Source organism: Schistocerca gregaria, chromosome 1 (assembly GCF_023897955.1).
Source record: "Schistocerca gregaria isolate iqSchGreg1 chromosome 1, iqSchGreg1.2, whole genome shotgun sequence".
Lineage (NCBI taxonomy): Eukaryota > Metazoa > Arthropoda > Insecta > Orthoptera > Acrididae > Schistocerca > Schistocerca gregaria.
Window position 1 is genome coordinate 1,072,528,387 of NC_064920.1, and position 12,530 is coordinate 1,072,540,916.

The 12,530-nt window shown below is 43.4% G+C and overlaps 1 protein-coding gene across 4 annotated transcripts in view; it reads left to right on the forward strand.

The window, feature by feature from the left end:
• Positions 1 to 12,530, forward strand: part of LOC126314797 (putative inorganic phosphate cotransporter) — a 239,165-nt gene that overhangs the window by 69,081 nt on the left and 157,554 nt on the right. For 3 of the 4 annotated variants that reach the window (XM_049992445.1, XM_049992443.1, XM_049992444.1), the window contains exon 3: positions 11,332 to 11,562. The exons of the other annotated variant lie outside the window; for it this stretch is intronic. In XM_049992445.1, the coding sequence (XP_049848402.1) occupies positions 11,332 to 11,562 (231 nt within the window). The remainder of the gene's footprint in view (positions 1 to 11,331; positions 11,563 to 12,530) is intronic. 4 annotated transcript variants of the gene reach the window in all.

Sequence of the window (12,530 nt, forward strand, 5' to 3'; positions counted from 1 at the left end):
AAACTTTGTCTCGAAACCTGGCAGAAAATACAGATTCTGGTCGTATGTAAAGAATGCAAGCAGTTAGACACAATCAGTGCCTTCTCTCCGTGATGGAAATAGAAATGCTATCGATGACATTGCTGGTAAAGAGGAGTTACTAAACACAATATTCCCAAATTCCTTCAGCAAAAAAGACGAAGTGAATATTCCAGAATTCGAATCAAGAACAACTGCCAACACGAGTAGCTTAGAAGTAGATGTCCTCGGAGTAGTTAAGCAACTTAAATCACTTAATAAAAGCAGATCTCCCCGCCCAGACTGTATACCAATTAGGGTCCTACAGAGTGTGCTGTTGCAATAGCTCCATACTTAAAAAATATGTACAACCGCTTCTTCGGGGGCAGATCCGTACCCAAAGGCCGGAACGTTGCGCGGGTGGCACCAATATTCAAGAAAGGCAATAGGAGTAATCCACTAAATTAAATGCCCGTATCATTAACGCCAATATGGTGCAGGAATTTGGAACATATGTTGTATTCGGATATTATGAATTACCTCTGAGTGAACGGTCTATCGATGCATAGTCAACACAGAATGAGAAAACTTCTTTCTTGTGAAACAAAATTTGCTCTTTACTCACACGAAGTGTCGATTGCTATCGACGAGGCATTTCAAACCAATTCCGTATTTCTAGATATCCGGGAGACTTTTGACATCGTACTTCAAAAGAGGCTAGTAATAAAATTGCATGATTATGGAATTCGTGATTTTCTGTCAGAGAGGTCACAGTTCGTTGTAACAGAGGAAAGTCATCCAGTAAAACAGAAGTTATTTCTGGCGTTCTCCAAGGTAGTGTTATGGCCCTCTGCTCTGTATAAAGGATTTAGTGGACAATCCAAGCAGGCATCTTAGGTTATTTGCAGATGATGCTATCGTTTATCGTCTAGTAAAGTCAGAAGATAAAAAACCAATTGCAAAACGATTTACGTAAGAAATCTGTATGGTGCGAAAATTGGCAATTAACCCAAAATAATGAAAAGTGTGAGATCATCCATATGAGTGCTAATAGAAATTCGTTAAACTTCGGTTACACGATAAATTAATCAAAGCTAATTCAACTAAATACCTAGAAATTACAATTATGAACAGCGTAAATTAGAAAGAACACATAGAAAATATTGGAGGAAGATTTCGTTTTGTTGGCAGAAAACATAGAAAATCAACAGATCTATGAAGACACTGCCTACACTACGCTTGTACTCCTGCACGGTGTGCCATCCTTACGGGGTGGGGTTATTGGAGAACATAGAGAAAGTCCAAAAAAGGGGAGCACGATTTATATTATCGAGAAATAGGGGAGAGAGTGTCACGGACATCACACAGGATTTGGCGTGAACAGTATTAAACCAAAGACGTTTCTTGTTGCGGCGGGATTTTCTCACGAAATTTCAGTCACTAGTTTTCTCCTCCGAATGCGAAAATGTTTTATTGACACCGACCTACATGGGTAGAAATGGTCGTCATAATAAAATGAAAATCAGAGCTCGCACCGGAAAGACAGAGGAGTTAGTTTTTTCAGCGCACTGTTCGAGAGTGCAGCAATAGAGAATTAGTGCGAAGGTGCTTCGGTCAGCTCTCTGCCAGGCACTTAAGTATGAATTGAAGAATAGCCATGAAGATGTAGATGTAAATATATATGCTCTCTCTCTCTCTCTCTCTCTATCTCTATCTCTCTCTATCGCGCGCGCGCACACACACACACACACACACACACACACACACACACATACACACATACAAACATATATGTCTTCTCACACAAAACTTACGTCAAGACAAATACATCCGCACACAAAAAAATTAAAAACAAGAACACTTACTAAAACAAACGACACTCTAGAAACAGGAAACCGCAGTCAAAATGCTTTGGTTGAAAAACAATATGATACGAAAAACCAGAAGCTTTCAACCAATTTTCAATATGAAAGAAAGCTGCTTAATTTACAAGTAACGAATTGGACGTCGATCTGTAAGTGGCTTCTCGGTTTATTATAAAAAAACTTCCATGAACTGTTTTAAAACTATGATCTGTACTTGACGATGAAAAACTTGTGTAGCTTTCCAGAACTCCCACTGAAGATGCCTTATTAAAAAGGCGAAAGGCGTGTGGGCGCTCAAATGAAATAATAAAAAAAATTATGTGCCGCATGCAAAAGGTAACTTGTAAACTAACGAAAATTGCAATAAGAAGATTTTAGATCTTTTGAATGGCGCTGCCTGCAGACTGAGAGGTGTGGGTCCTACAAGTGAAACATTATAGATGGTGTCTCTACTCAGTGAGTGCCATGTAAAATCATTAGGGATCTTAGAACACCAGCAGCGGTGCTACCACGACTCCCTCACTACGAGAATTGCACTTTCTGTTTCCTTGGACTAATCGCGGAAAATTTCGACGATTGTTTCACAGAATATTTTAGGGATCTTGTAACATCAACTTATTCCCTTTTCGGTGGACAATATTAAGAACAAACTGGTGGGATGGTGATAGGTAGTCCGTTATCACCTGTCGTGGCAAACCAATACGTTGAAAACTCTGAAACACAGACACTATAACCCACCAAATTGAAACAAATGAGTTTTTATCGGTACGTGGACGATACATTTCTAGTGTTAACACAACGGCAGGACAAACTTGAAGAGTTTGTGTAACACTGAAACTCTGTCTGTAGTAATACAAAATTCACGATAGAACGGGGCCAGCTACGTTTCCTCTACGTGTTAATCAAGAGAAGAATGAACGAATTCTTGGATATACACTACTGGCCATTAAAATTGATACACCAAAAAGAAATGCAGATGATAAACGGGTATTCATTTGACAAATACATTATACTAGAACTAACATGTAATCACATTTTCACGCCATTTGTGTCTATAGATCCTGAGAAATCAGCACCCAGAACAACCACCCCTGGCTGTAATAACGGCCTTGATATGCCTGGGCATTGAGTCAAACAGAGCTTGGATGGCGTGTACAGGTACAGCTGCCCATGCAGCTTCAACACGATACCACAGTTCACCAAGTATAGTGACTTGCGTACTGTGACAAGCCAGCTGCTCGGCCACCATTGACCAGACCTTTTCAATTGGTGAGAGATCTGGAAAATGTGCTGGACAGGGCAGCAATCGAACATTTTCTGTATCCACAAAGGCCCGCACAGGACCTGCAACATGAGGTCTGCATTATCCTGCTGAAATGTAGGGTTTTGCTGGGAGCGAATGAAGGGTAGAGCCACGGGTCGTAACACATCTGAAATGTAACGTCCATTGTTCAAAGTGCCGTGAATGCGACAAGAGGTGACCGAGACGTGTAACCAATGGCACCCCATACCATCACGATGGGAGATACACCAGTATGGTGACGAGGCATCGCAGGCGCTCCTGTCTGTAACCCAGCGTCAAGGGTAACCGCAGCCATGGTCTCCGAGCTGATAGTCCATGCTGCTGCAGACGTCGTCGAACTGTTCCATGCAGATGGTTGTTGACTTGCAAACGTCCCCATGTGCTGACTCAGGGATCGAGACGTGGCTGCAAGATCCGTTACAGCCATGCTAATAAGATGCCTGTCATTTCGACTGCTAGTAATACGAGGCCGTTGGGAGTCAGCACGCAGTTCCGTATAACCTCCTGAATCCGATTCCATATTCTGCTAACGGTCATTGGATCTCGACCAACGTGAGCAGCAATGTCGCGATACGATAAACCGCAATCGCGATAGGCTACAATCCGACCTTTATCAAAGTCGGAAACGTGATGGTACGCATTTCTCTTCCTTACACGAGGCATCACAACAACGCTTCATCAGGCAACGCCGATCAACTGCTGTTTGTGTATGATAAATCGGTTGGAAACTTTCCCCATGTCAGCACGTTGTAGGTGTCGCCACCGGCACCAGCCTTGTGTGAATGCTTTGAAAAGCTAATCATTTGCATATCACAGCATCTTCGTTCTGTAGGTTAAATTTCGTGTCTGTAACACGTCATCTTCGTGGTGTAGCAATTGTAATGGCCAGTAGTGTAGAAAACCCATGCACACTGAATATCTGCACGCCTCGAGCAATCACTGCCCATCACAAAGAAATTCGGAGCTAAAGAATCTTCTGCACAAAGCTCGAACACCTTTAGACAAGGAGAGCCTCGCTGAACTACGAAACAAACATACAGTGTTCCGAAGAAATGGGTACTCAGATCATCAGACTGAACCAACAGTGAAGCGATAAAAGTCTAGGACTCCTGAGAAAGGGGTTCCGGAAGTGAAGCCAAAAATATTGTATATCTACCTTACGGTGGCCCAGTATACGGAAAGATCGGAAGACTCCTACTGAACTTGGTACTCAGTGTATTTCGATCCTTTTGTACTATTAAAGAAGATATAGATCTCTGAAAGCTGCATGTGCATCACATGTGTGTCATACGTGGGGTAGATGTTCAAAGCAGTCGAGGAGAGATGCAAGAAACATCAGTGGTCCATGTGTCTAAAAATACCAAGCATATCGACAGTCACCCAGCAGCATATCAGCTGTCACCAAGTCACTGCCTCGAATATAACAATGACACCATATACGATGAGACGAGTATTGTGACTCAAACGTCAGGTTTCTGCAACAGCATGATTAAGGAGTCAATCGAAATAATGGTGTCAGTAACTCTAATAAACATGGATGGAGGTTTCAACTTAAAAAAGATATGGGCTCCGGGACTCAATTTCTTGATATCTGGCCTGCAATCACATCCACCAGAACTGGAAACCGCTAAGAGGATTTGTGTTTCTTGGAATATCTGTGCGAACTCTGTAAAATAAAAGAGCATCAAAGAGCGTAGTGAGCATCGGAACTCGAACAAGTCTGTAAACAAGGCGCGAGACCAACAATACTTGATAGTCTGGTTGGAGTCCAGGCAGGAGGTATACATAACAGCAAAACTCGCAGCTTCTGGAGAAGACGACTTGGTAAGTCGTCGAAATATCCATACATATTATAAAAAAGGTATTTACGTATGTATGTGTGTGTGTGTGGGGGGGGGGGGGGGGAGGCGGATTTTGTGAGTGCGTGCGTGCGTGCGTGTGTGTGTGTGTGTGTGTGTGTGTGTGTGTGTGTGTGTGTGTGTGTGTGTGTGTTCCATATCTCGTAAACCTTCCCGCTGTTCATGCAGCAAAAGTACCCCTTGAGGCAAGATGTTGTAGTTTATTTAGCGATCGAGGTGGCTCAGTGGTTATCACACTGAACTCACATTCGCGAGGACGACAGCCCAAACGCGTGTCCTGCCATCCACATTTAGATTTTCCGTGATTTCCCTAAATCGCTGCAGGCAAATGCCGGGACTGTTCACTTTGAAAGGCCACCGCCTATTTCCTTTCCTATCCTTGACGCAATCAGAGCTTGTGCACCATCTCCAAACTCGATGTCAACGGGACGTTAAACCGAATCTTCCTTCCTTCCTTGCTCGCTATTTATTATTTCTTCACTACTAACTGTATTCCGAAACATTTTTCAGACAGCATGCACATACACCAATAAATGTAACTGCAAAATTGTATCACTGTACAACACACACTTCAGGAGATACACTATGTGATCAAAAGTATCCGGCCACCCCCAAAAACATACGTTTGTCATATTAGGTGGATTCTGCTGCAACCTACTACCAGGTATTCCATATCAGCCATCTCAGTAGTCATTATACATCGTGAGAGAGAAGAATGGGGCTCTCCGCGAACTCACGGAGTGCGAACGCGATCAGGTGACTGCGTGTCACTTGTGTCATACGTCTGCACGTGAGATTTCTACACTCCTAAACATCCCTAGGTCCACTGTTTCCGATGTGATATTGAAGTGGAAACGTGAAGGGACACGTAAAGCACAAAAGCGTACAGGCCGACCTCGTCCGTTGATTGTCAGAGACCGCTGACAGTTGAAAAGGGTCGTAATGTGTAATATGTGGACATCTATCCAGGCCAGCACACAGGAATATCAAACTGCGTCAGGATCCACTGCAAGTACTATGACAGTTAAGCGGGAGGTGAGAGAACTTGGATTTCATGGTCGAGCGGCTGCTCGTAAGCCACACTTCACGCCGATAAAAGCCAAACGACGCCTCACTTGGTGTAAGGAGCGTAAACATTAGACTATTAAACAGTGGAAAAACATTGTGTGGAGTGACGAATCACGGTACACAATGTGGCGATCCGATGACAGGGTGTGGGTACGGCGAATACCCGGTGAACGACATCTGCCAGCGTGTGTAGTGCCAACAGTAACATTCGGAGACGATGGTGTTATGGTGTGATTATGTTTTTCATGGAGGGGGCTTGCATCCCTTATTGTTTTGCATGGCTCTATCACACAAGAGGCCTACATTGGTGTTTTACATACCTTCTTGCTTCCCACTGTTGAAGGGCAATTCACGGATGTGGATTGGATCTTTCACCACGATCGATCACCTGTTCATAATGCACGGCTTGTAGCTGAGTGCTTACACGATAATAACATCCCTGTAATGGACTGGCCTGAACTGAATTCTACAGAACACCTTTGGAATGTTTTGGAACGCCGACTTCGTGCCAGGCCTCAAGGACTGACATCGATAGGTCTCCTCAGTGCAGCACTCCGTAAAGAGTGGGCTGCTTTTCCCCATGAAAGCTTCCAACAACTGACTGAACGTATGCCTGCGACAGTGGAAGCTGTCATCAAGGCTAAGGGTGGGCCAACACAATATAAAATTCCAGCATTGCCCATGGAGGGCTCCACGAACGTGTAAGTCATTTTCAGTTAGGTGTCCGGATACTTTTGATGACATAGTGTATTTTACTGAACTATCTTCACACAATCTATTGGCACATGTATTACTTACGTCATCAATGGATGGCTGTTGATAGTGTAGAATCATAACCGCCTGAGACGGCTAGAGCTAACCATGAATGCCTATGTGCGTTACACCTGCAACATTCGCCGATATGATCATGTTAGTGCTTCATACTCCGAGCTAGGGTGGCTGCGGCCGGACAAACTGCGTGACTACCACACTCTATGTCTACTTCACCGACTCCTCATCGCGCAAGCACCCCAGTACCTAGCTTCAGAGATTAAAAACCTGTCATGCCATCATAATCGAAACACGAGGTCACTCTTATCTGGTATCCTAACTGTGCCCATTCACAAAACAAAAACTTTTGCAAACTCCTTCTCAGTTGCCGCTGTCCGCCTCTGGAACAAACTGCCCCTTACCTTGAGGAAAATTCAATCTCCTGTTGCTTTTAAGAAGAAGTTGAAGCATTTCCTACTATCATCCGCATAAAATTCTCCACAAAATTAATGTGCAAGGCCAATCCTCTCATCTGTCAAATAGCAAAGCTAGCGTCTCCTATCTTGCTCCTGAGATGCCTTCCTCTTCATCTATCTCTATTAGCCACGCAGTCTCCTTTTCCTTTATATTTTCCCTAATTATGTTTCATCATGTCTCTCTATTCTTCTCCTCCCTTCACCATGAGTCTCCCTCATACTCCCTGCTACCAGCACTCCTATCTAAAATCTTTCTCTTAAATAATGTATTTTTCGAGGTGTACCTTTCTAATTGTTTATCTCACTTTTTGTATTTGATGTAGTTTAACATGCCTACTAAAACATGTGACTGTAAAATAAGTAGAATGCCTGGTTAGATGTAAGAGAGGGCCGCCTGATGGCCCTAATCTTGCCAGGTTAAATAAATAAATAAATAAATAATGCGACCAACGTGCTCTTTTAAGCAAGCTACTAATGTTTTGCCCCGCAAGATTACGATGATGTGACAAAAGTCGTGGGATACCCCCAAATAGTGAGAAATGCTGACTCTACAGCCGTCCGTAATAGCGAAATTGTTGCGGGTGCAGGATTTTGTGCATGAACTTACATTTAGATTATGTCCCATAATTGTTCGATGAGACTTACGTCGAGCAATCTGGATGGCCAAACCATTCGTTCGAACTGTCCAGAACGTTCTTGAAACAAGTTGCGAGCGACGGCGGCCGGATGACGTGGCGCATTGTCATCCACAAAAATTCCGCCGTTGCTTGGGAACATTGAATGGCTGCAAATGGTTTCCAGGTACCTGAAAATCTAGAGGATCCAGGTCATTCCATGTAAACACAACTCACCCCATTACTGAGCGACTACCAGCTTGCACTATGCCTTGTTGATGGCTCTAGTCCATGGCTTTGTGGCGTCTACGCCACACTCGATCCCTGCCATCAGCTCTTACCAACCGAAATCAGGACTCGTGTGACCAGGCCACGGTTTTCCAACGGTATGGTCACGAGCCCAGGAGAGGCGCTGCAGGCGGTGTCGTGGTGCCGATCATCACCTGCCATTGGCCACTAACGCCTAATTTCGCAGCACAGTCGTAAGTCCCACATTGATTTCTACATACGCCAGATTTCGCCGCACTGTGCTAAAGGATGCGTTCGTCATATGTTACATATTGAGTTCTGCGGTTATTGCAAGCAGTGTTACTTATCTGTTACACTGACAGGTCTAAGCAAACGCCGCTATTCTCGGACGTTAGGTAAAGGCCGTCAGCCACTGCTTTGTCCGCGGTGAGAGGTAATGCCTGATATTTGGTTTTCAGGGCACACTCTTGAAACTGCTTGTGGTGTGCGTACTGGAAGAACTTCGGTAGACACACCTTCAGATTATTTGATTTGTCGCTCTAACGAAGTAGGCGAGTGTCAGCAATATGTCTCGTGGTCTTACTGTGGCGTCTTTATCTTCTGCCGTTAGGTCAGACGATAGAAATGCCACTTGCACGCTTAGAGTAGAAGATTGACGGTGACCAACTGTAAACAGAAACTGATTAATTTTCACGCACATTTATTAAAATAATAACAAACATAAACCTTACTTAACTTGATTCTGGATGCTATTTACAATTGACAATCTGAAGTTCCTTTGGTCTTGTTACGTTAATCTTATTCTCACATATCTGTGATACTTGACAAATTGTCTATACACTTCTCTTCGTGGTTATGTACAGGAATATGATAATCTTATTAGGTACAGACTGAAACTTGACTACAGACTAATGCAGACTGACTAATTGGAGGTCTGTACACTTGTTATAATACCTCGAGCGTTCAGGTATCACTGCGCGAGTGTGATCCGCGAGAAGAAAAGTTTCAACATTAGCAGCAATCTCGTTGGCTGCGTTACGTATTAATATGCGGATTGGCGGAAGCAGAATTTGGTCCGTCTCTATGGCAGCGCCATCTCGTAGAGCGGAGACGGACGAGCGCTGCGCCTGCGCTGTTGTGCTTAGCGGGGCGCGCTCTAGTGGGAAAGTTGTGTACGCGCTGACTACGCGGAACTGTGTACAGAACACTGTGAATCGCGGAATATTGGATTCCCTAAGGATTTCCGAAATGGAATGTCCCATTCATCTAGCTCCAACAACCGTTCCGCGTTCAGAGTTTGATTATTCCCATCATGCGGCCATAATCACGTCTTAAACCTTTTCACACGAATCACTCGAGTACAAATGACAATCGTGTCAATAAACTGCCCTTTTATATCTTCCGGACGCGATATCACCGCGATCTATGTATATGTGCGTGTTTTTATTTTTAATTTTTTATTTTACACGATTAGTTCCGTAGCACATAATTGAGGAGCAAATCTCCAAGGCCATGGAACGTGTCAGTACATGTAATTACAACATAAAAGCTGTAACAGATACAATAAAATGTTTACGAAACTAAAAGTAAAAGACACGCCATACGTTTGAGTAAAAGCAATCAAAAATACAACATAGTCAACAATATAACATAAAAATCGCTGTCCCACGAGTTTTGTGACGTCAGTGTAGGATGTATTGCTTTTGCAGGAATATGCTCGATATGCAAATGTCGTCAAGTAGATGAGGTAGGCAGTCTTCTCTTCTTTTTAGGTCTACACCTCTGCAATAATCAGCGATATTACAGTGTTTTTGTTGTGGTTTTCAGTCCTGAGACTGGTTTGATGCAGCTCTCCATGCTACTCTGTCCTGTGCAAGCTTCTTCATCTACCAGTACTTACTGTAACCTACATCCTTCTGAATATGCTTAGTGTATTCATCTCTTGGTCTCCCTCTACGATTTTTTCCCGCCACGCTGCCCTCCAATACTAAATTGGTGATCCCCTGATGCCTCAGAACGCGTCCTACCAACCGATCCCTTCTTCTAGTCAAGTTGTGCCACAAACTCCTCTTCCCCTCAATCCTATTCAATACCTCCTCATTAGTTATGTGATCTACCCATCTAATCTTCAGCATTCTTCTGTAGCACCACATTTCGAAAACTTCTATTCTCTTCCTGCCTAAACTATTTATCGTCCATGTTTCACTTCCATACATGGCTACACTCCATACAAGAACTTTCAGAAACGACTTCCTTACACTTAAATCTATACTCGATGTTAACAAATTTCTCTTCTTTAGAAATGCTTTCCTTGCCATTGCCAGTCTACATTTTATATCCTCTCTACTTCGACCATCATCAGTTTTTTTGCTCCCCAAATAGCAAAACTCCTTTACTACATTAAGTGTCTCATTTCCTAATCTAATTCCCTCAGCAACACCCGATTTAATTCGACTACATTCCATTATCCTCGTTTTTCTTTTGATGATGTTCATCTTATATCCTCGTTTCAAGAGGCTATACATTTCGTTGAACTGCTCTTCCAAGTCCTTTGCTGTCTCTGACAGAATTACAATGTCATCGGCGAACCTCAAAATTTTTATTTCTTCTTGATGGCTTTTAATATCTACTTCGAATTTTTCTTTTGTTTCCTTCACTGCTTGCTCAGTACAGAGATTAAATAACATCGGGGACCGACTACAACCCTGTCTCACTCGATTCCCAACCGCTGCTTCCCTTTCATGGCCCTCGACTCTTATAACTGGCATCTGGTTTCTGTACAAATTGTAAATAGCCTTTCGCTCCCTGTGTTTTACCCCTGACACCTTCAGAATTTGAAAGAGAGTATTCCAGTCACAATTGCCAAAAGCGTTCTGTAAGTCTACAAATGCCAGAAACGTAGGTTTGTCTTTCCTTAATTTTGCTTCTAAGATAAGTCGTAGGGTCAGTATTGCCTCACGTGTTCCAATATTTCTACGGAATCCAAACTGATCTTCACCGAGGTCGGCTTCTACTAGTTTTTCCATTCGTCTGTAAAGAATTCGCTTTAGTATTTTGCAGCCCTGACTTATTAAACTGATAGTTCGGTAATTTTCACATCTGTCTTACAGTAGTATTATGAATTTCCGATAACGACCAACGTGTTAACAGGACTACGGATGGACGCCATCACAGACCAGCACCATCCTGAGCTCATTCTTCTGGGGCTACGTAGTGATGCTGTCGCCCGCTGGATGGCTGGCAGACAGGTTTGGCGCCAAGAACTTCCTGTCGGGCTCGCTGTTCTTCTCTGGAATCGTGACCACCCTGACTGAAGTGGTGGCCGACGCTGGCGGCATCGTGTTCGTCTGCGCCTCCAGGGTCGTGCTGGGTTTGTGCCAGGTACGTCACAGAGAGCAAAATGTGGTCGCCACCGTGAAACACTTCTGCGGTGTCACCGCCAGACACCACACTTGCTAGGTGGTATCCTTTAAATCGGCCGCGGTCCGTTAGTATTCGTCGGACCCTCGTGTCGCCACTATCAGTGATTGCAGACCGAGGGCCGCCACACGGCAGGTCTAGAGAGGCTCCCTAGTACTAGCCCCAGTTGTACAGCCGACTTTGCTAGCGATGGTTCACTGACTACGTACGCTCACATTTCCAGAGACGACAGTTTAGCATAGCCTTCAGCTACGTCAGTTGCTACGACCTAGCAAGGCTCCATATTCAGTTACTATTCTGAACAGATAATGTGGATTAAAGTTAAGTATCAAAGTATTGCCAGCTTGCGTGAGCTAAAACGCGTGCATTTCGGCCTCCTCTGGTAAGACGATGTTGGCTCTTCTGCCAACTACAACAACTTCAAGCGAACAACGCGCTTCTGTCGTCACTACTACAGCTGCGTAATGTCAATTAAACAGTTAACTTTGCCAGTGGTTAATCTGCTACTAAAATGGTTAATCTCGTTAGACTTTAAAGTGTTCCTTTACAGGAGATTTATCGTAAGATAAATTTAATCGCTAACTCATAATAGTAAACTTTGTTGTGAGTGTAGTGGAAGGATCAAATGGATCAAACTCATTACTGTTGCTTAAGTAAAAATTTTTTTGACTGGGGAAGTTTAGATAGAGCATCGAACATAAATAACGAAAACAGTTCAACCATTTAATAATTTAGTTTGATAATTATTTAGTTATCAATATTAAATAGTGGGAGAATCAAAATGCAGGAGAATAAGATAGTATCTGGTTTTCGGTGCATAAAATGTGCTGATCAACGATGCGTCTGCACAATATTCCCATCGAAATTGAACTTCTGGTGGATTTTAAAGTTTTCAACAGCTTCCTAAATGACTTCTATTTGAAAAGGTG